This window comes from Hemicordylus capensis, chromosome 4, assembly GCF_027244095.1.
Source record: "Hemicordylus capensis ecotype Gifberg chromosome 4, rHemCap1.1.pri, whole genome shotgun sequence".
NCBI lineage: Eukaryota > Metazoa > Chordata > Lepidosauria > Squamata > Cordylidae > Hemicordylus > Hemicordylus capensis.
Window position 1 is genome coordinate 125,402,309 of NC_069660.1, and position 24,382 is coordinate 125,426,690.

Consider the following 24,382-nt stretch of genomic DNA (forward strand, 5'->3'; position numbering starts at 1 on the left):
TGATGTGAGGTGAGTCTCCCCAACCTTCTTTGATGTATAATCACATTTTTTCTTTCTTTCTGGTGCAGACGGTACAATCTACAAGCACCACAGACAGCCTCTGGTCACGAATGGAAAGTATAACATTTCAGGACCAGCACAGGATATTGGGGGATCTCGTTCCCCACTCCTCATAAAGATCCATGGCAAGTTTAAAACTTAGGTGGGGGAGAGAGGGCATAGAGCATGCATCTGACTGCTGTTGTCCCGTGGCTTGTAGGCTATGTGGTAATAACTGCTGCAATAGCTGAAATGTTGAATACTCATTAAAACTTCTTAGCCGTGTACATCTGTTGCCTTCAGTCTTCCTTCAAGAGGAAGGACTTCTAAGGGCTTTTCCAGATGTATTCTGTAGCTTTTCAAGCTCCCGCCTCTCAAAGCTTCAGATGCCAGCATCAGATTCTGAAGAAACTGATCATCCCTCCTTGAGAGCTTTTGCATTCCAGTCAGATGGGGAGCACCACCCTTGTCAGCACCTCCCCCCCCTTGTATTCTTTTCACAATTACTTCTAAGTGGCCATGGAAAAGGGAGATGTGCTGGCCAACAGACAGTGCTCCACATCTGGCTGGAAATCCGCTGCTGCTGCTCCACATCTGGCTGGAGCCCCAAAACTCACGAGGAGCTTAAAAAGCCATGAGCACCCTAGGAAAATAAAGGGAGAAGAGGCTTGAGGAGAACTAAAGGTAAAGTGTGCTGTCTAGTCGATTTTGACTCCTGGCCAGTGTTCCCTCTAATAGGGATTCCCAGATGTTGCTGACTACAACTCCCAGCATTCCCAGCTGCAATCACCTTTGGTAGGGGATTATGGGAGTTGTAGTCAACAACTCTTAGAGGGAGCACTGCTCCTGGCACCCACAGAGCCCTGTGGTTTTCTTTGGTAGAATACAGGAGGGGTTTACCATTGCCTCCTCCTGCACAGTGTGAGATGATACCATTTCAGCATCTTCCTATATCATTGCTGCCCGATATAGATGTTTCCCATAGTCTGGGAAACATACCAGCTGTTGGGAATTCTCTGTGGTAAGAGAATCCCTTTCTCATTATAGCAGAGTGCACAGAGGCACAACATAGCGGAATTTACTTAGGCATGCGTGTATGCTGAGGGTAAAGTAACTTGGAGCCAATTCATAGTTTCAAATCAATATATAAGGCATTTATTAAGGAACTCCATTCTAGATAGGAAAGTGAGGAGTTAGGATCTCTAATCTATCTAGCTAACTGGATGCAGATGGATTCTGCATCTTCTTTGCACACATGGTGCAGGGAGAGGAGCTTGCCATTTTGCAAGGTAGAAGGACAGGAAGAGAAGAGAGAGAGGAAGTGAGTTGCTGGAAGGAAGGAAGTCCCTGAGATTAGCAATCTACATTCCAAAGGGATAGTGTTAGAGCAGTAGGGAAGGGATGACCAATGTCTTGACCCTCTAGGCCTCTGACTCACTAGTCTGTCCTCCAGTGTCTGAGACAAGAGACAGCGCAAAGTCCTTAACTTCCAACACCAGTGGGGATTCAAATTGGCAACCTTCTGCTTGTTAGTGAGGCATTTCTCCGCTGCACCATTAGGTAGCCTCTTGAGGAGACTCCTGAAATCTTCCTTCAGACACTTCAAATGTTTAAGGGTTCCCCAGATTAAATGACAGGCATTTGCATATCTTCACTAGCTCTCAAATGAGATGTGCATAGAGTTTAACACTTTGTGCACCATCAGTTTCCGATACTTGAACTGATGTTGGAAGAAACACCACTAGCCTGCACACTTCTTGCTGGGGTTAAAAATTCTGAAGCCATACGAATATGGTTGTGTGTGTTTACTGCAATGAGTACTCAGCTGTGCAACTAGAGCATGTGTTTCTCTTTTTCCTTCTTCCATCCCTTAGGTGCATTAATGTTTGTTGCATGGATGACCACAGTTAGCATTGGTGTCATTGTTGCCCGCTTTTTCAAGCCCGTCTGGCCTCAGTCACTGTTTGGAGAGGAGATCTGGTTTCAGGTGGGAGAAAAGGCAAAATGTGAGAATGTGCTTCCCTACTCAAGTTGTGTACTATTAGAATCACAAAGATATGGAGGAAAATCTTGCCTATGCTTATAAAACACTGATTGCCGTCTAATTAAAAGTACAAATGCAAGCTCTTAATCTTCAGGATACATTTAATCTTTTCTGCTGTACGCTTCTCAATAGTTACTTTAATATGAGCCACAAACTGGATGTTATGCAAGAGTTCTAACGGTTAAAAATGTGTAACTTTATCAATAGGTCCATCGTGCACTGATGATGACAACTGTGTTACTTACAAGCATATCTTTTGTTCTTCCTTTTGTGTACCGTGGAGGTTGGAGTCAAGTAAGTGACATTACTTAAGCTTGAATTCTGCAGGACCTGAAATGAGGTTGCCTGATCCAGCCATTGGATGGAATTCTGGCTTTAGAAGTGCCGACTTCAGATGTCTCTTAACATCCTATATTGCTCAGGCCGGGGCTGTGTGGGAGGGAGTGCCACTACTTTGCAGTGAATGATGTGGTGGCAAATTTGTGCATGCAGGGGCTCATAATGAAAGCCCCCATGAAGATTCTATAACCAAAAAAAAATGGATGTAACATTTTTATGGTGATCCTTGGATCAATGAACTGGAAATTAGGGGATGTCCCAGATGGAGCCTCAGCTGGGAGTTGGTTATCTTTGAAATTTTGCCCTAAGTAGTCCAGGAACTTCCTGACCTCATTGTGCTGAGTTGCTTGTTGGCGCATATTCTCTCTCTCCTTTATTGTCCAGTTTAAGGAAGAGTTCTGGTGAACTACAAGTCAAAGTCTGGTAACCACTGCAAAGTTTTAATCTCCAAAGATGTCACTTTAAAACCCAGTAATTTGCTTAAAGACTGACAAACCATTTTTAAACTTGCCCATTTGTGGCAGTTGATACTGTAATCTTCTATGAACAAAGGAATTTGATTTCTCACAAGGATGTGAGAGTTTTTAAAATTATTGGAGCTCAAATCGGCAGAAGGGTTTCTGCCCTTCAAATTCACTTGTTTGTCTTTACCCTTTCCTTCACCCGGGCCATTGCTTTCATTTGTTTGTTTGTCCTCCCATCTTTGCTTCTTTAACATCTCAGCTGTCTCCTCTATTGCTGTTCCCAGACCCTCCATCTTACAATCTAGCTGATAATTTTTTTCATAAAGATTTAAAAGGTTTCTGAGATTAACAGGCTTTGTTTGGAAAGGATTTCCAAGGTACCTGAATCCAAATTCTTCTCTTGGGTCCTGAGCAGCTTGGGGAAGTGCTTCTAGTGTTGAGGAGAAAGTCTCTAATGAAAATGCTGGCAGTTCTTGTTCTTCATTAGTGACAGCCAGCTGTTGCTCCAATGCCACAAATCTATTACTAATGGGGGAATGCATCTGTAATTCTTCCAAGACCTCCCCCCGCCCACTTAAACATTCATCCCAACGTAACTGCTTACCAGCTTTACCCACTGAGGCTTCAGGGGCTTGCAGAGATGTACAGAGTCATTTTTTCAAGCCAATCCTCCTCTTCAGATAAACTCTTAAAATGGATTTTAAGAGTTTATCTGAAGAGGAGGATTGGCTCGAAAAAACGACTGTGTCCATCTCTGCAAGCCCCTGAAGCCTCAGCATGTAAAGCTGGTAAGCAGTTACGTTGGGATGAATGTTTGGTGGAGGGGTGGGCAGACCTTGAAAGAATTACAGATGCATTTGCTAGTTATTATTAGAGCAGCCAGATATCAGAAAGTGAACTGGAGACAAAGTACCTGAGATTATTAAAAATTTAACGGTCCTGATTGCAATAAACTAGCAAAAATAAAAAAAATCCAATAGAAAGCACTGTGAGAGGGATATCACCTCGCCTCCATTTTATCTCCTCCCTTGCTACCACCTGAACTACAAGGCTATTGCCTCTCTCAGCCTAATTTACTTCACAGGGCTGTTTGTAGATTAGATCTTCTTGTCTCTAAACACTCAGAATTTTTTTTAAAAAAATATAACATTTAAAAAATGTTAAAATATAACATTTAAAATATAACATTAATCTAAAACTTAATAAAAGGTTTAAAATATAAATTAAAATATAACATTAATCTAAAACCTAATAAAAGAAATGGTTCATTGAAGTAAACACTAGACACTATGCTACTGATGACTTTGAAAGCAGCTGTGTCATAGAATATTGTTAAATAATCCCCTCAGTTCCTTGGTTGCCTCTCGGGGAAGAGCACTTGCTGGAGAAAAGGAGGGGACAAGGCTTGGTAAATGAATAATGGCAATGTAGTAAGAGACTGGAGGGCAACAGAAAAGGCACAACAATATGCCTCTTCTGTTGGACCTCATCCTGTGCATGTTTACTCTGGAGCTCAACTGGGGCCTAGCTCTGCTGATATCCTGTTGCTGTTTCCAGGAGGTCTGGAGTGGCGCTCCATTATACCCCTGCTTGCAGTCTAATCTTATCAGATAAGACGTTGCCATCCACCCAGGTCCTTTGGGTCAAACAGGCTGGGTGAAAGTGTTAACTTGAGTGAGTTTGCAGCACATCTTTGAATGTGGAAAGTTCAGTATGAGTTAAATTGGAGAACCTACACAGTCAGCTGGAGCTTCCTGATGAAAACTTTCAGTCCACCCTCAACTGTTCATGTGGATAGCAGTCTCAGCTGTTTCAGTAGGACCTGTTTCTAGGGATGTGCACGGAACTGGCACCTGCTGGTCTGAAGGTGGGGAGGGATAACTTTAAGGGTGGGGGAGGGTGGTCTTATCCCTCCCACCATGTTTCTCCCGCTGGTGCTGTGTATTCAAACACTATGGCGGGGCAGCAGCGTACCCCCCTGCCACCCCATTACTTCCTCAGACCGGAAGTTCCTGGTGTGCGTGCGCATGTCATATGTGTGCGTGTGCACTAGGAACTTGTGATCACTTTCGGTCCGAGGAAGCAATGGGGCAGCAGGGCGGTACGCTGCTACCCTGCCGGACCGTTTGAACACACATGGCCAGCGGGGGAAATGTGGCGGGAGGTGTAAGAGCACTCTCCCCCACTCTTAAAGTTATTCATCTCCCACCTTCGAACTGGCTCAAACACCAGTCCACAGAACTAGTTTGGCGCTCCTAGAATGGAGTCCCGAATGGTTCCGTGCGCAGTCCCTACTTGCTTCTAAGTAAATGTGCTCCTGGAATATGAGCAAAGACTTTATGAGCGATCTCTCCAAAACATTTATATTGTTTCCCAATGAAGACAAAAAAAATAGCAACAACATGAAAAACAAAACTTTATAAATAGCACAGTACAGTTCAACACACGTTACATTAAAGGGTTGTTACATATTTTAAACATGGGTGCATAAATTGAACTTGTATGGTCGCCTAATCCAGGGATTCTCAACGTTGGGTCCCCAGATGTTATTGGACTTCAACTCCCATAATCCCCGATCAAAGGTCACTGGGGCTGGATATTATGGGAGTTGAAGTCCAGTAACATCTGGGGACCCAACATTGAGGATCCCTGGCCTAATCCCTCTTGTTCTGATACAAAACCATCACATATGGAAATAGGAATAGAGTTCTCCAAAATAGGACCCCCCCACCCCACCCCCGGCTAGCATGCCAATGCTGGTATACTTGGCTCAAGAGTACATAGTGGTGTACAGTCAATTACAGTGGTACTCCTTTAAGACCTTCAAATTTATTGTGTAAAAACAGATAACTTGTAAAAAAGTTGTTAAAAATGTTGACAAGCTGGTGATGCAATGCACATCTTTAAGGTGACTCCCAAGTACTCCTTTAGGACCTTCAAATTTATTGCGTGTATTAACCCAGTGCAGTGGGTTGAGGAATGGGAGAGAGATGTGGTCTCCAAAGATCCTCACCATGCTTGGAGAAAGCAAGGCTGTCCTCCAAAATAGAGAATCGTTCACAAGAGCTATAATGCATGGAAATGAAGCAGTAGGATCTATACCCCTGCCTTGTAACTGAACAACGAAAAGCAAAATCTTTAACTGCCTTTATTTAGAAAGATCTACCTGATAGTCTGCTCAAACCTTTACCCAAATTCTTCTTGCTTAGCATATTCATATTGTGCTAGTTAGCTTCCTATCGGTTATTTGAAGTATTAAAAAAAACTAATCTCCAACCTGGCTTTCTAAGCATGGGGAACTCTTTGAGCATTTGTAGTAAGAGTTTTGAAGAGCGTGGTGTATTGGTGTATTAAAACTTGGTTGTGGTGATAATTCCTATTGCATTGCTAAAGTGCTATTATAACTAAAATTGCTTTCTTGTTTAGCAAGCAGGCTTTCATGCATACCTTGGCTGTACAGTGATGGCACTGGCAATCGTTCAGCCCCTTATGGCAGCAGTCAGACCACCTCCCCAAGCACCAAGGTATTCAGTTTTTGTACACGTACGTGCTGGAAATGTTTCCTGATGAGATGTGACTGGCCTGCAGGGCAGATTTGAGGCAGCCCCTGCTGCTGCTGCTGCCTGTTTGCCCACCCACCATCACTGGCCTGCCTCGCTTTGCTGAACTGTGATGCAGTCTAATGGAGTCACTGTGCCAGCATGGGCATGTTGCCCTATCCCTGCTAGAACAGGTGATGGTGCAGTAATATCGAGATGTGTTGCAGCTCAGCAAAGGGAGGTGGATCAGTGGGTCGCCAGGCATCTGCCAGGGGCCCCATGCCCAGGGCTGGTGGGTGGAGGAGGGCATGCCTGGGGTGTGTGGGTGGTGGTGGGGGCATGCTTGTGGGGGGTGCCCCTTCATATTATTACTACAACCACATGTCTGCTGGCCTGTTTAGAATGTTGCAAGGGTAGCAGTTGAATGGCTACTGGCATGACAGCTAAGGATACCTAGAATCCCAAAGGAACTTGAGAGGAGGAACCCCACTAATCTTGCAACTGCCACAGTGAAGACGCATTGGTGTATGAAATAGCCTGTGTTGTGTTATTGCATGGTGTTGCACTGAATGTTGTTCTCTCTTCTTTCTCCCTCCCACCCCCCACCCCCCGCTGCTTTTTTCTTCTTTTGGGGAAAACAGGAGGCACGTCTTTAACTGCCTACACTGGTGCACTGGCACAACTGCTAGAATTTTAGCTGGTGAGTAGGTAATTCCTTTCTAGCAGTATCCAAAATGTTGGGTTTGTAAGATAGCTAAGAACATTAGGTTTGTACTGCTGTTCTAAACCCACATGTGACTTCTGCAGGCGACTGCGAGAATACCGTACTTAAGCAGCCTGCGTGTGGCCTATGATCAGCACTCCTGACTTGCGCTCTCTGGCATGTGGTTCATTCCAGAACAAAGATGCATATGTAATATTTGTTGATGTGGTGTTGGTCAGTGTTACCTGTATCAGGGATTCCCCGGTGTTGTTGACTACAACTCCCAGCATCCTTGCTGTCCAGCATCCCCAGCCTCTGAGTGGGAATTATGGGACTTGTAGTCAACAACATCTGGGAATCACTGTTACAGGAAACACTGCTGGTGGTGGTGGTGGTGGTGATCTCTGGCAAACTTCAGTAATGTGTAGACCAGAGTTGGTAAACATCTTGTTGGTGGCTTTGTGTCTTGAGGGAGGGGGTGGCTTTTACGTGTGCAATGGTTAAGGATAGATTTGTGGAAGTGAGAGGAAGTCTCTGCATGTGGAAAGAGACATTTCTGCTTCTGTTCACTTAGGAGTAAGTTGCAAAGTGCAAGGCGTAGGATTAAGTAAGTTGCAAGAGAGCTACCTGTTCCTAGCTCTGTGTGTTTTTGTGTAATGTGGAAAACTGGTCTGATTCTTTAACAGTGGTAACTGTGTTCCTGGGAATGGACTTGCCAGCTCTCAACCTTCCAGATCCATGGGACACTTACACAATGATTGGGTTTGTAGCTTGGCATGTTGGCATAGACATCCTTCTGGAGATGCATGGCTACTGTCTCATTCGCAAAGGTATGAACAAAGCCACTTCCAATTCTGCACAGGAAATGCTGCAGTCTCAACAAGTGACAAATCTTCTGGTGCTTTGTGTCTCCTAAAGAGAATGGCTTCCACAATTAGGACCTTCATGTTGGGCTTACCAGCTTCTTTGCTACCCTTATAATGGCAGTAGTATTACATAGTACATTTGATACACAGTTTCAGTGTTTCCCTCTAACAGAGATTCCCAGATGTTGACTACAACTCCCAGAATCCCCAAGCAAAAGCCATTGCAGATGGGGATTCTGGGAGTTGTAGTCAACATTATCTGGGAATCCCTGTTAGAGGGAACACTGCACAGTTTCTGTGTTGGCAGCTGTGAATCTAAACATTCAGGAGCATTTGTGTGGTAGAAGTGACTGGTGAAATGCAGATATAAACTGGCCCATTATACAGTACATGTCTTAAGTGACTTGTGAATGACAGAAGGGCAAGAATTGCTAGTTGATCTATTTTGTGGATAAGGCTCTGAGGCTGAGATGACGGCGTGCACATCTCACCAGATGAGACATGGCTAAGCAGGATTTGAGTTCTAGTCTCCCAGGTCAAATGCTTTATCCTCAAACTTTTTTCCATCATGAAAATAACTGATAATTGAGTACCAGGGTCCTGAAAATATCACCCTTGATCTGTTAGTTCAACTTGTCCCAACATCTGCACCCACCACAAGATATTCTTTGTTTTTTGTACTAATGTGCAAAATGTCATAGCAGCTGGTGCCAGTGAAGAGAAACCAAGAATCTCTTGTTTCTGTTTTCTTCAAAATGTGTGCATGTGGATAAAAGCCTCTTTATGAATGGAAAATTGCTCTGTTGAATCTAAAATGTAGTGGATACTAGAAGAATCATGGGTATAAAAACTGAAGCAAGCCTTGTCATATGTGGTGGCGTGGTCTCTTTCTGATGTTGGCAACTAAACACTGCTACCAAAAAGGAGTATCCATCATGCCAGAAGAATCTGTGCAAAATGTTGCTCAGCTTTTTGCAGTGCTGGGTTGGCAGGCTGCAGCTCAGAGCCAAGCAACATGAAATCATTGTCAATAGGCCAGCCTAATGGTGTGTGTATGTGTGTGGCACTGGAGTACAAAATGTGCCATACAAGATGTAAATGCAAATAGGTCATGATATTTTTAACCAGGGCCAAAGCCATAATGGATCAAGGTGGGACACATGTCTCTGGGCCCTGGGGGAGAAGGGGCCTGCTAGCTGGGTGATGGCTCTTGCTCTACCAGTCTTGCCTCCCTGACACAGTCATGCTGTTGGTTCCTGACTGGAGGACTATCTTTGCCTCAAGCGAGAAGAATCCTCCAGTGGGGAGGCAAGTGGGACAACATCCCTCTCTTCTCCTGGCTGGCTAGTGCTCAGGTTCAGCCCATTCTTCCCTCAGGCTAGCTGACAGGCTCAACAGTGAGGGAAATGTTGCTGAGCACCAGCCAGTCTCAATGAGAGAAGAGGGAGGGACACTCAGTCCCCTTCCCTCTTCTCTCCTAAAGCTGAGATGGAGCTGAAAAGATCTTCAGTTAAAGGACTTTAGGGACCTTATTGGAAACCCGCCCTCATTAAAAATGAAGGGTAAAACCACAATATGATTTTTCTCTACTCCCTCTGCTGCCCTTAGAATTCTTCTCTGAGCTGTCTGTGTGTGTGTGTGTGTGTGTGTGTGTGTGTGTGTGTGATAGATAGAGATTGCCTGCATTGGGGAGAGAGGGCCTGCCAAGAATGCTGGCCACGTCCTGACAGTTCTTTTGCTCCGCCCATATGTTTACGATGGGGTGGAGGAGAAAAGCACAAGTGGCCCTGGGAGCAGGTGCAACTCCAACTTGGCAACACCCCTGTTCTTAACTGGCTGCAACAAATGCAGGCATGGGGCCATGGCCTCTTTCCAGGTTGCCAATAAGCTGTGTATTTTGAAGGAATAGTGTTGAAAGTTCTGTTCAAATTGGCTCTAAACTACTGTTCTGCCCTTCAAAAGGTCCTCTGAAGTTTTGTTCTCAGCTTTGTGTTCAGTTGTCTACAGACTGCATTAACTTTGCTATAGTACAAAGTTGACCTTCAGTGTTCTGTTCCAGAGGTCTTGTGATACGTAAAACACATTCCAAAATGGAGCTGCAAAAACTGGTCTTCCTCCATTAAGAGAATTTTCTAGCTTCAGATATTCAAACAATTGAACATGGCTTTTCTAGGCTGTGAATTAGTCAGTGAATCTCATTAGCCACAATCCAACACAGGTGTCCTGTTGAGTTGACTTCAACAGGGGTGAGTGCATCTACCTGTTGGATCGCATTTGCCCATATGAACCTGTCAGAGCCCTCCATTTGGCATCTCGGGCTCTTCCACTAATAGAGGTCTGGTTGGGTGGGGACTAGAAACAAGGCCCTTTCAGCTGTGGCCTCTCAGCTTTGGAAAGCCCTCCCGGAATAGCTTCACCATGCTCCCTCTGTGGTGTTAAAAAAACAAAGACAGACACATCTTTTAAAGAGGCTTTTAAATGTTTTGTCTGTGCTTATATCTGGTGGGGTTTTTTTTAGTCCTTGGTTCTTAGCTTTTTACTAGTAACGTTTAATTTGCAACTTCTAAAATTTGTAACTTTTAAAATGTGATTTTAGCATTGTATTTTAACTTGTTTCATTTTATTAAACTCTTAATAGAAGTTAAACTGATTAACAAATACCCAGTTACTAAAGAGTCTGTTCCTTGTGCATAGCGCTAATCTATATTTGTGTTGCAGTTGAAGTACTAGAAGATGACAGGATACACATCTTGCAATCCATGAACTCTCTCAAGGCACAGGTAAATAAGTATCTCTGCTCAACTTTGAACCTGCAACATACTGTTAGAACCAATCCCTAGTACTCTGAATTAGGCAGAAAACCCGGCTTAGAGGTTTGTTGGTTGCCAATAAGCTCCTGTTCCAGCTAGGGTAGTAGTACACAACTGGTTCGAATTGAACCTGCTTCGATTCAAACGGGCCCATTTCAAACATGAACTTCCCCAGCCCCAACAAAGGCAGCCTGTTGGAGTTCAAATCCGACTGGGATCAGCTCTGCACACCCCTAACTGGAATAGGAGCTTACTGAAGGAGCTGAAAAATGCCATAGATGATGGCTACATAGTTAGCAGCTAGGGAGTGAACCACATATCTACAGTGAGAGAAATAAGTATTTGATCCCCTGCTGATTTTGTCCGTTTGCCCTCTGACACAGAAATGACCAGGCTATAATTGGAATGGTAGGTTTATTGTAGCTGTGAGAGACAGAATAACAACAAACAATCCCTCAAAAGCCCAGTGCCCAAAAGTCAGCGATGGATTTGCATTGTAGTGAGGGAAATAAGTATTCGATCCCCTATCAACCAGCAAGATTTCAGGCTCCCAGGTGTCTTTTCACTATAAGCAGGTAACGAGCTGAGATGAGGAACACCCTCTGTAAGGGAGTGCTCCTAATCCCAGCTTGTTACAGTACCTGTATAAAAGACACCTGTCCATAGAAGCAAGCAATCACTCAGCTTCCAAACTCACCACCATGCCCAAGACCAAAGAGCTGTCGAAGGATGTCAGGGACAAGGTTGTAGACCTGCACAAGGCTGGACTGGGCTACAAGACTATCGCCAAGCAGCTTGGTGAGAAGGTGACTACAGTTGGCACGATAACTCGCAGATGGAAGAAACACAAAATAACTGTCAATCTCCCTCGGTCTGGGGCTCCATGCAAGATCTCACCTCGTGGAGTTGCAATGATCATGAGAACGGTGACAAAGCAGCCCAGAACTACACGGGGGAAACTTGTCAATGATCTCAGGGCAGCTGGAACCATAGTCACCAAGAAAACAATTGGTAACACACTACGCCGTGAAGGACTGAAATCTTGCAGTGCCCGCAAGGTCCCCCTGCTCAAGGCAGCACATGTACAGGCCCGTCTGCAGTTTGCCAATGTACATCTGAATGATCCAGAGGAGAACTGGGCGAAAGTGTTGTGGTCAGATGAGACCAAAATCGAGCTCTTTGGCATCAACTCAACTGGCCGTGTGTGGAGGAGGAGGAATGCTGCCTATGAGCCCAAGAACACCATCCCCACCGTCAAACATGGAGGTGGACACATTATGCTTTGGGGGTGTTTTTCTGCTAAGGGGACAGGACACCTTCACCGCATCGAAGGGACGATGGACGGGACCATGTACCATCAGATCTTGGGTGAGCACCTCCTTCCCTCAGCCAGGGCATTGGGAATGGGTCGTGGATGGGTATTCCAGCATGACAATGACCCAAAACACACAGCCAAGGCAACAAAGGAGTGGCTCAAGAAGAAGCACATGAAGGTCCTGGAGTGGCCCAGCCAGTCTCCAGACCTTAACCCCATAGAAAATCTGTGGAGGGAGCTGAAGGTTCAGGTTGCCAAACATCAGCCTTGAAACCTTTCTGACTTGGAGAGGATCTGCAAAGAGGAGTGGGACAACATCCCTCCTGGGTTGTGTGCAAACCTGGTGGCCAACTACAAGAAACGTCTGACCTCTGTGATTGCCAACAAGGGTTTTGCCGCCAAGTACTAAGACATCTTTTGTGAAGGGATCGAATACTTATTTCCCTCACTACAATGCAAATCCATCGCTGACTTTTGGGCACTGGGCTTTTGAGGGTTTGTTTGTTGTTATTCTGTCTCTCACAGCTACAATAAACCTACCATTCCAATTACAGCCTGGTCATTTCTGTGTCAGAGGGCAAACGGACAAAATCAGCAGGGGATCAAATACTTATTTCTCTCACTGTAACTTTATGAGCCAACAAAGAATCTTTTAGTGTTTGGAAACACTGTTTAGTAGTGTTTGCTAATTGGGAGGTCCTACCTTAAAATTACACCTTTTCTATAAGGAGCAGTAGCCCCTACATACTTAAAACTGATCAGGAGGCTTGCAGGTGGGGGGTTATGGAAAAGAATTAAAGGTTGGGGAACAACAGTTTTTCTTTGTGTATTGCCTTTGTGAAAATTATTCAATGAATGTAAAAGAAAATGGAATAGCCTTCTACGAACCATACCATTGCAGGATGATGTGATGGTATGCCTGAATGCTCCTCAATTTTTTAAAAGATGACTGCCAATAGCCTGGTACTCATTCCTTTGTATTGGTTTTCTGTGGGCGAGCGTTCAGACATGCTGTGTTCTCCCACCGGCATAAGAACTCCAGAACTGTTAGACATGCTTTTCTGAACACTGAGCAGACTCTTTTTGAGCTGCTCCTACAGATATCCTCCCTCACATAGTCTTTCCCCTCTTCGTTTCAGGGCCATACCTTTAAGCAGACAGTACTAATCATCTACATTTGTGGCAATATAGCATTTCTCGTCACCTTCCTGGCAGCAATTGGACAAATATGACAATGAAGAGGTCTTAAATCATCTGGCGAGCCTGTAATTGTGTGGAGATGCATCTTTCTACTGTGAAAGTTCAGCATTGGGGAACAAACTTTTTATCTGCAAATTCAGGATTTAAGCAACCTGCTTCCTTGCCATACAGCTGTTTAAGGGCAGAACTAAATGTTCTCTGCAAATCTGTCCCAACCTTGATTTGAGCCTGCCTTTATCTTGACCCCACTTGTTTCAACACTATCAGTTTGGATCCTATAACCTCCTCTGTCACCAGAGGGCTCAGGTGAGAGGCTCTTGCTTTGGACCAGTTGGACATTCTTGCTTTAGAGTTGGTATTCCTGCTTTAGAGTTGCTGCCTACATGAATTGAACTGGCTGTTATCACACTTCATAAGTTTTGCTCATTTCTCATAAGTTGGTGTTTGAATTGGCATGTTACTTGGCTAGTACCTTTTTTCATTTGGTAGCCATTAGAGTAGGGAAGGACATGAGGCTGCCTGCCCACTTTGGCCTATTCAGTGAAGAATGAATCTGATCATGATCTTCCCATCTCTCCCCAACTGAGCACAGATGCAGTCATTTCATCAGTATTATCAAGCTAGACCTCACGAATCGCTTGCATAAGAGGATCCCTTTTGTATTTTCTCAGGTTTCCATTGAGAATGTAAGGCAGAAGTCTTATTCATAGGGGTTACAGCAGTAGTTTGGAACCTTAGAGGGAGAAACATGAATGGAAGCCTAACAGGTCCCAAATATCACTTGGACCCTAGGTGGTGATCATGTACTCTAACTTGATTGATAGGCTTGATTCACACAGCTGAAAACTGGGTAGGACAAGTGCCCTACCCGAGTTTGGGAGCAGTGTGTGACCCCAATTTTTGGTTGTGTGGGTGCAAACTACTAGTTAGGAGGAGGGAGAACTTGAAGTGATTGTGAGGAAGCAAGGTAGGAAGAAAAGCTGGTAGGACAATTTCCCCTCCTACCTTGGTCAAATGCTGGGTAGGACAGTGCTGCCCTACCCAGTTTTTCCTCCTACCTTGCTTACACACAATCACTTCAAGTTCTTCCTCCTCTTAACTAGGAGTTTGCACCCACACAACCAAAAATTGGGAGTGCACACAGATCCTAAACCCGGGTAGGACATTTGTCCTACCCAATTTTCGGTTGTATGAATGACCTCCATAGGTTGCTAAAGCTGAAAACCTTCACCATTCAAAGTGTAATTGAAGTTTTAGCACCCTCACTCTTAAACTTCCAATCTACTGATGTGATGGCAGAACAAACTTGACTTCACCTTGTTTCCTAGTCAAAAGCTACCTAGTGTTGCTCTGCAAATTTGTAATGGCTCTATCCAAATTGCTTTATAAAACTTCATCAACTTGTTGTGTGTTTAGTTTATATCATCTCTAGATCAAGACTCCATAGTTTTGGCCCTCCTGTAGGTGTTGGCTGACAACTTCCATAATCCCCAACTATTGGCCACCTTGGCTGGGGATGATGGGAGTTGGAGTCCAAAAACAGCTGGAGGGCTGAAGCTAGATGGATCATGAGATTTTTATCTCCTTCAGCGAAGGGCATTTGGTTACTGGACAACTTGATCGTTGATTCTTAATTCTACTCGACACAGATACTTTCAATCAAAAGTATCTGGCACCTGTTGGCTTCCTGCTTTCACCATTTGCCATGCTCATCAAAAACAAAGTACAGTACAAGACTGTTGCCATTAGTGTGGTTTTACAGTTGTGAATTAGATTTCAGAGCTTTTGTCATACTGTGAATATGTGAATGGTCTAAGAGGTTTGTGTGTTCAAATTTTTTTTTAAAATGTCTTACATTAAAAAAAAAAAACCTCTTGCCCTGTACAGAATAATGTTTTGCAACTTGTTTAACCTTGCATTTATGCATACCTAATAAATATTTACTACTACTATATGGAGTGTCCTCAGTTCCAGGCACCAAAAGAGAAGTTGATCAATTCTGGTGAGGAGTACAAAAATATAAAAAGCTGTTTTGTAAGAGCAGGAGCCCTCAAATGCCATGTCTTCATATTTTTACATGAAGCTACTCTCTTTCTGTGGGGTAAGCAACATGCTTATTCTCTTCCTACTCCAGAAATGGGAATAGCACCAGTGAAGCTGTCTGGAAGTTATGAAAGTTGAGGTCAGACAAGACACAGGTGATGACTAGATCTGTGAAATCTGAGAAGATCTAGATGGGATTTCTCTCTAAAGGAGTGGGATAGCCATTTTGAAGTACTACTGGATCAAGCTCTGTTTTGAATAACCAGGTGCTAGTCCCTTACCAGGTTTGCATGTTACACTGATGGGTCTCATACATGGTTTGGTAACAGCATAATGACTGCAATGTGATCTGTAGGCTGCCCCTTCCCATGAACCATTTGTAAACAAAACTGCTAACGCAGTTGTCTGGCTTTAGCTGACCAAATACCTTCACTCTGACCAAATAGTGCCTATAATGGTTGGCAGTGTAGCTTCCATTAACAATTGAAGGTAATGGTGTTGGTCTTCAATACCTACTGTTAGAAGTAGGAACCAGGAATCTCAGAACTGTCCTCAACGTTGAGACTTTGGCTGTTGTTACTGGGGATAAGTCAGGGAAGCTTGCTATGGCTCTGGCCCTCAATAGGGGAAAAAAAAAAATACCCGAAAACCCGTGATGTCAAAGTAGAGTTGTTTGGGAAGTGTACTCAGCTTCATGTAATGTTCCAGAATCTGAGGTATTTTTTTCCCTTGACAATACCACTTCAGACTACAGAGGGGTAGTGCATGTGCACATTTGTCTGTACATACAAAAGAAGGTTGCACATAGAAAAGTACCAGGGTTTGAGGAGAAGGCCAGCCTTTATTAATACAGAAATGAAATAGGAAAGCAGTAACGCTTCTTTACAAATATCATTCCTAGCTAATAACAACCTCCCAGCAGTGAGACAGAAAAAGGGAAGGATGGGATGGTCTGACTTGGCACTGATAGCAAAGTCCTCACCATGAATCATTCTAGTCCTTGAATAGCTGTATTGGGGAAACTCTTACAGTTCCACAACAGATTCTCCAGGGGCTTTTATGCACAGCAGGTTTTACCGTGAGTTTACGGGGAGGCTTTACAACTTGAAGTTGTCCCCAAAACCCAATAGTGGATTTTTTTTTACCTTGGATATAAACTGGGTTACACTCTAAAGCACAGTGAAAAACCCAAATTGTGTGTGAACTGCTCCCCAATAACTCACAGGGACTTTGGGGTAAATCTAGCAGATATGTGAACACATCCCCTCCATTCTGGAGATCATGTGAGTTAAAGGGCTTCAGAAGCCCCGTGTGAAAAGCTTCCAGGCCCAGATCCACTGAGCAGTTACAATGGTGAACAGACGATCTGGAATAGCCCCTGACCCATCATGTTTGCTGCTCCTGTTCAAATACCATTTGCAAGGGACACTTCTGGATAAGCCACTGAAATAGCAGAGGAATGCTTCCCTTTATAAAACAAAGATGCAAATGCATTGTACTGAACTATATCCTTGAAATACCCTTCCACTTTAATAAGAAAAAAAATCATAATCTCTAGAGACGAGTGTTTATACATCCCAGTGGAATACATTGCTAGGCAGATCTTCCCTGTTAATGATACATTTTGTAGAGAAGATTCATTGTTGCCTGCCCTAGTATGTTCATATAAAACTCCTGAATATACAGCTGAGCACAGGACAAAACACTTCTACTGCTGAGTCTCTGTGTGGCGTTCTTGCTCAGATTTAATAGCAGTTGAACTACTGCCAACTTGAAGAGGAAAAACAAAACAATAAAACCCTCTACACCAGCTTGTAGGTAGGTGTGTGTGAGTGTGTGTGTGTGTGTGAGAGAGAGAGAGTCAGTCCATATTTGAGAGACTACACTTTCTTAGATGGATAGCTGGCTGTGCCTTTGAAGCACAATATGCTAAAAGAAGACCCATCGGTCTTTTCATGTCCATATACTTCCAGCCTGAATATGAAGTAAGTTGTTTCCAGAAGCCTATGGTTCCCTAAACTAGCTAGATCCAGCAGCTGCTGGAATCAAATTCATTGGAACTTTGAAGTCTTTCTACCATAAGTCTAGAATATGCACAAACTTACTCTCAAATTTTCTTTTGCCATGACTGTTTTCTTTCTATTTATTTACCTCAGTCTGACAATCCTGAAATGTGTTATGTATGGCATAACTTAGTATGCGCTGCTGTTGTCTGGCTTGGGCTTACTTTTGGTAGGGTTTGTATACGAGACCATATTCAGTCCCTGTTTCCATGTGAGTGGATTCTGGATAGTGGTAGCAGAGGGTGGTTGACCCTTACACTGTGAACCTTTCACGCATGCATACTTTTGGTTATTAAACGGAGCGGGGAGGAACCTAGGTTAGTGCACTTAAGCATATTTTAGGCCGATGGGGCAAGCAACATCAGCAAGGGCCTGTGTTCAGTAACTGAACATTGGGGAGCCCCCTTAATTTCTCATGGCATCACAGAATTTTTTACATATTGCCACCGCTGCTGCTGCTCCTCACCCCTACCACTTGCCTTCTACCCCTGCCCCTCAGTAGCTGATTTGCACAACAGTGTGTGTTCCATCACTTCTCCCCTCATTCGAGTGAGGAGGGAAGCCATAGAATTCCCTTACCACTGCATGACTGGCTACAAAATTGATGATGTACATGCACATGGATTAGGCATCAGGGCACATGTGTGCCTTCCATTTCTTAACTGGCTTACATAATGCTGAGGGGTTCTATGGCTTCTCTTCTCAGTCAAACAAGAGGAGAAATGATGGAACCCCCCCTCCTACCATTGTGCAAACTGGATACCAAGTGATGTGGGGTAGGAGGCAAGTTGTGGCAGCAAGTTGCAGGAATGGGGAGAAGTGACAGGTGGATGAAAGGGCCCCTGGGTGTGTGGTGGCCTGTGCTCATTGGACCCCTGTGAACACAGCTAGCTATGCCCCTGACACAGAGGCTCTTTCCCACACTGGTTCCTGAAAAGTGACAGAAGGTTGCTACAGTGGCTTGCTAGCCTCAGTGCTGTGGACAATAGAGCTGCATGGGCTTGTATACAGGTGCCCTCTTAATCCAGAGGATGGGTCCTACTTGTATCAGGTGCCAAACTCTGACATTGCGGCTAAGACAGTATCTTTCACATGCTCAGCTGAGTGGAAGGGCAAGGGAGTGTGATCACACTAGCTCCCCCATGTGTGCAAGGGAAGGAAGCTTGAAAGAGCCTACATCTGTACCAGCTATGCATTTAGGCTTTGTCTACACAGGGGTGAAGACTGGGAAATCTAAAGGGGAAGTATTGAGGCTAGCTGGGCAGTGGGAAGAAGAATGGGGAATGATACGGACTGGTGCTTAGAGTATAGCTCACAGTCTCGGGCTGCTTGGCAACTGTTGGCTTGCTCATTTTTTTTCTGAATGTACTTCATGTTCTGTTGGGTGGTGGGAACAACCAACCAAATGAGCATGTGTAGATGACCCTCAAAGTGTTTGTAAATTTCATGATGTACTCTAGACCATTTCTCCTAAAACGACATGGCCTTTTGGGTAGAAAATGCCTTGGGTAGAGTTTTCTATTCTAGGCTGAGTAACTGGCTTATGGGAGTGGAAGGGTGTGATCCCCACAACCCCAAACTGTGCTAGCAAGGCTAGGATTAGTACTACTTGTACTCATGTACAGCCAGAATTGGAGGAAGAAATAAATCAGCATTGCCTTTTATAGATATGGGTGCAGTCCTGTTCAAGATACTGGCTCTTGATTTCCTGTGTCATCTGAGAATACTGAGACACTTCTAATAAAATGCTCCTGGGAATTGTTGGAAGTTTATGCTTATATGGACTAAACCTTTGGAGGGGCAAACCTTAATGTGTGTCTGTCTGCTCATTCCCCCACCCCCCCATAAAGTGCTGCTACTCCTATATATGTATATATTTGCAGAAGCCAAAGCCATCCAGGTCCAAAGAAAGTAGAAAATTCTTCTTTACTTCATATTGATTATAATTCCACTGCAGTTGTTTAAATCACCTTTTTCCCTAGTTTTGCCATTCTCATTCTCAGAGCTGCAGGAAGAAATAAACACCACAGTAACTATTATGAACATGATTCCATTTCTACTTCTAAAACTATTTTGTAGAGCAAACATACTTACCATAACCCATTATGTCCATGAGAGATGATATTATTAGTAACATTCAAAGTCTCAAGTGATTAGTTTTAGTGAGATTGTAGCAGAGGAAATGGAAAAAGGGTGCTCAAACATTTAATTTAAAAGTATTTCAGATGCTACAATACTTTTTTGCATACACAATGATACTTATTTCAGGATAAACGTCCATGGACTAGAGCCCACTTCATCAGATATAAACGGAAGTCTTTAATGAATTCTAGTCCATTAAAACATCCACTGAAGTAAACTTGTTGAATTTTTAAGGTGCTCAAACCTTGTTGTGTATGCTGCCACAGACAGCACACACACAATGATCATTTGCTAGCTTATTTTTGCATGGGTATTAAATGCACAAGTCATGATTCCTGATGTGCTGTCCACCAGATGGAGTACTGGAAATTTTAAAAGCAAGTTATGTGTTAAAGTCCAGCATTCAAACCACTCAATGGCACTACCTCATATGGAAAGTGCCCCTCATAAGGAAAGTTTGCGAAGCAGTGCTAACCTGTATCGAATGAGCCATCCATGCTCAGTCTGTCCTAAAGCCTTATTTGAAACAAAGCCTATTCTTATCCTGTATATTCAGTGGGGCAGAGTCTATCCCAGGTTACTTTTCCCCTCAGATTTTTAGACTTGCTTTACAGTGCAAAGCTGACTTAGGCGTGCTTCGTGAATGATTATCTTCTCTAAATGAGACTGAGTGACACAGATGGCAGGGGCTTTAGCAAAATGAAATTGGCAAGAAAAGGGGGGTGGTGGTCTGAGAACTGATTCTGCCTCTCCCCCGCCCCAGTACACCTTTTACAGCCCTTTGTTTATGCATTGTGAACTTGGCAATGGCAGGTCTTCCTGACTGAGCTTCCTTTTTAGAACAAGCCTGCTCATTATAAGATTGTTTAGGGAAAATTACTCATTTCCTAGCATTCTCTTATTATTCAGCATGTGGTGAGACACCATACCACTGCAGAGGAGAGGAATGGGAATTATTCTCCTTTCTTGGTGTATATTCTGCAGAAAATTGCAGGCAAAAGCTCAGGGTTTTAAGTTCCATTTTCTGGATATGAAGATATCCAGTGAGGATATGCTGCTTCTCCAGCATCAAGGATACACCTGAATTGGATTATCTGATGCACTTTAGACATCCATTCAAAAGCAGATTTCTAATATTCATAGTTGGCTTGCTCTCCAGCTGAAAAAGCCCTATACAACATAGATCCCTTGCTTGACTTGTAGAAAAAGAATGATGGGGAGTAGAGTATAACTGGAAATGATGCCCTTGGATCTAGACCTGTCCCGGCTGCCTGGGTATTCTCTGTAGATGCACAGTGATGGAAATGTACCCTGCACCTGCTCTTTCTATTTCCATCAGCTGTTACTTCCAGAATTTAAGCCCTGGCACTGAAAATGGAAATTGAGGTAGAGCTTGGGCACAAATGAAACCCATTATGCATTTGCTTGGAGACTGGCATTTGATACTCACCCTCTACAGGGTTAACACACCTCTTAAATATAGGAGTATCATGTCCTTTCCTTTGTACTAGATGCATATTGTCCAATATAAGATGTGGAAGGTATAAACTGTAGCCTTTGGTAATGAGAATTGCCAGGTTTTGGCTTGAAGGCTGATGTTCAATTGTAAACCTCTTTCAATCCCAGAAAGATTGAAAGGCGTTTGCCTAATAATAATAATAATAATTAATAATAAAATTAATGAGTTTGGACTGGACAAGTGTGCTGCATTAATAATGAACAGAGGAAAAATAACAAAAACAGAAGGAACAGAACTGCCCAATGGAAGCAATATCAAGAAACTTGAAGAGAAAGAACGTTACAAACACTTGGACATTCTCCAGGCCGATAACATTGCACACACTGAAGTTAAAAGAAAAATTGGAAGTGAATACATCAGGAGAGTTAGAAAAATCCTAAAGTCCAAACTCAATGGCGGGAACACCATACAAGCCATAAACACCTGGGCTATACCTGTTATCAGATACACTGCAGGAATAATAGACTGGACCTAGGCAGAACTAGAGATGCTAGATCGTAAGACCAGGAAAATCATGACCATCAATCATGCTCTGCATCCAGTGATGTAGATAGGCTATACCTCCCTCACAGCACAGGTGGAAGAGGAATGCTGCAAGTCCATCAGACAGCAGAGGAGGAGAAAAGAGGCCTTGAAAAATATATCAAGGACAGTGAAGAAGATGCACTTCAAATGGTCAATAACGAGAAACTATTAAACACCAATGAAACAAAGCAGGCCTACAAGAAAAAACAAGTCAAGAGCCGAGCAGAAAAATGGAGAAATAAGTCCCTGCATGGTCAATATTTGCACAATATAAGTGGAAAATCAGACATCACCAAGACCTGGCAATGGCTTAAGAATGGCAACTTGAAGAAAGAAACAGAGGGTTTAATACAGGCTGCACAAGAACAGGCACTAAGAACAAATGCAATAAGAGCAAAAGTCAAAAAATCCACAACAAACAGCAAGTACCGCCTTGTAAAGAAGTAGATGAAACAGTGGACCACCTAATCAGCTGTTGTCAAAAGATCGCACAGACTGACTACAAACAAAGGCATGACAAGGTAGCAGGGATGATACACTGGAACATCTGCAAAAAATACAAGCTACCTGTAGCCAAAAATTGGTGGGACCATAAAATTGAAAAAGTGGTAGAAAATGAAGATGCAAAAATATTATGGGACTTCTGACTACAAACAGACAAACATTTGCCACACAATACACCAGATATAACTGTAGTCGGGAAGAAAGAAAAACAAGTTAAAATAATCGACATAGCAATACCAGGGAATAGCAGAACAGAAGAAAAAGAAATAGAAAAAATCACAAAATACAAAGATCTACAAATTGAAATTGAAAGTCTGTGGCAGAAAAAGACCCAAATAATCCCAGTGGTAATTGGCGCCCTGGGTGCAATTCCAAAACAACTTGAAGAGCACCTCAACACCATGGGGGCCATAGAAATCACCATCAGCCAATTAAAAAAGCAACTTTACTGGGAACAGCCTATATTCTGCGACTACGTCTATAATAACAACAGCAACAACACTGATAATAAAATTCAGCCATCCCTGGTCCTTGGGAAGGACTCAATGTCTGGATAAAACAAACCAGTCAATAACACCTGTCTGACTGTGTAGATAAATAATAATAATTATAATAAACTAATTGGTATTGGTATTGTTGTTGTTCTAGAGTCTTTGGAGGACACAGTATAGAAGAAAATTTTAATAAATTAATAAACAAACCCACAGATTAAGTGGGAGATGCAGTAATAATAGTGGTTCTGATTCTCTAGTTGTCTAGCCTACAGTCATGAGAGTGGTAAATATATGGACAGTGTCAGGGATTGGCAGTGTTAGGCAGCTGCCAATGTCCTTGGGAGGGCTCACAACTGAGACCACCTCTGTGCTCATAGCCCTCATGTGGTGGTGCCAGAGATTCCCTTGAGGCCTATGTAGACAGGGGTCATGTGAAATGTGTGACCTAGAGTTGCCAGATTTCCTGTCTGGATTATTCTTGGAACTTCAAAATTATTAGTTCTTGATTGGAACTCTCATATGGAAGAATCGGAGAAAGTTTCTCCGGTAATTTTTACTCTTAACAAAAAAACCCCGCCTTATCAAAGCACAAGCCACCTTATCTTAGGAAACGGCCCTAGAGAGCAACAAGTACAGCTTGTATTCAAGTACAGCTGTTATGCTTCTCACTGATTTTCCCCTCAGGGAGCAGAGAATCCAGACATGTGCCTGTCTTCCATTCTTCATTTCTGTCTTTCTTGCCTCTGCTCTCTTACAAAACGATATCTACTCCATTCTTCCAGTGGCACTGCCAGGGAGGGAAGCATCTCAAACCCTGCCTAGCAAGTAGGTGGAAAGTAGAAAGAGTGGGGGGTGGGGCGGGGGCGGGAGAAAGCATTCCCTAGACTGCTGTTGAAAGGGAGAGAGACGAAACAGAACCTTTTCTTTCTTTTAAACAACAGCTTAGTCCTGGTTGGAAAAACAACAGTAGGAAACCAAAGACAACCCACGATTCAACCCAATCAGCTTCTAGTCATTCAAAACTTTATCCTACTCATACTCTTGGTTTGAAACTTGCTGGCTAACTAGAGCCCTATTTATGTGCTATGTTCAATGCATGTACCCTCTTGTACATGGTATGCACTTACATATCTGTATACAAGTTCAGTTCACACATGTACAATGCATATACAGAGTCAACACTGACTTGATAGCACTTAATCAATAAATCAAAATGTCCTCTCTACTCTTCATTTATGGGGGATTGCACCCAAATTCACTGTTGAAATAAATGCATGTGCAGTCATACATACAAAAACATGTGCAGGTGTACATGTACAGAAATCTGTATGTACATACAACATCATGTCTGAATAAGGCTTGTGGGGGTTTACCATGGAGTCTAAATTAGTAATGCATGGAGCAAACCCCAATCTCATATTTCATATGAGTGTAGAAAAGGTGTCATATTTTGTATGAAGACGCTTGATTCTTGTACATGAGAATTCTCACACTCCTGACAACCCTGCTTTGGGCTGCATCTATGTCCCTTTTTCACATTGAGCTTTCTCTGTACAATCCCAAGAGGGGAAGGGGTAATGTGGTATGGGGTAGAGCACCTGGTTTGCATGTGTGAACTGTCTCAGAACTGTAACAATACAAGTAGTCAGCTCTATAAATGCATTTGAATAATTAAATCAAGTCAGTACAACTTGAGACCTACCAAGCCAACACAACCTCAAGTCATGTATGGTGGCCTGCTCGTGTCTTGGTATATTTCCTAGATTTAGGCAA

General features: G+C 43.3%; 2 protein-coding genes across 8 annotated transcripts in view; one reads left to right on the top strand and one right to left on the bottom strand.

The window, feature by feature from the left end:
* Nucleotides 1-14,234, top strand: part of LOC128323123 (putative ferric-chelate reductase 1) — a 46,729-nt gene extending 32,495 nt beyond the window's left edge. For all 4 annotated transcript variants that reach the window (XM_053245844.1, XM_053245842.1, XM_053245843.1 and 1 more), the window contains 8 exons: nucleotides 69-185; nucleotides 1,914-2,026; nucleotides 2,291-2,377; nucleotides 6,313-6,410; nucleotides 7,067-7,125; nucleotides 7,815-7,958; nucleotides 10,713-10,774; nucleotides 13,259-14,234. In XM_053245844.1, the coding sequence (XP_053101819.1) occupies nucleotides 69-185; nucleotides 1,914-2,026; nucleotides 2,291-2,377; nucleotides 6,313-6,410; nucleotides 7,067-7,125; nucleotides 7,815-7,958; nucleotides 10,713-10,774; nucleotides 13,259-13,351 (773 nt within the window). In that variant the 3' untranslated portion in view covers nucleotides 13,352-14,234. The remainder of the gene's footprint in view (nucleotides 1-68; nucleotides 186-1,913; nucleotides 2,027-2,290; nucleotides 2,378-6,312; nucleotides 6,411-7,066; nucleotides 7,126-7,814; nucleotides 7,959-10,712; nucleotides 10,775-13,258) is intronic.
* Nucleotides 14,235-16,183: 1,949 nt separating this feature from the next.
* PALMD (palmdelphin) overlaps nucleotides 16,184-24,382 on the bottom strand; it is a 95,407-nt gene continuing 87,208 nt past the window's right edge. For all 4 annotated transcript variants that reach the window (XM_053248078.1, XM_053248079.1, XM_053248077.1 and 1 more), the window contains one exon: nucleotides 16,184-19,430. In XM_053248078.1, coding sequence (XP_053104053.1) covers nucleotides 19,387-19,430 — 44 coding nt within the window. In that variant the 3' untranslated portion in view covers nucleotides 16,184-19,386. The remainder of the gene's footprint in view (nucleotides 19,431-24,382) is intronic.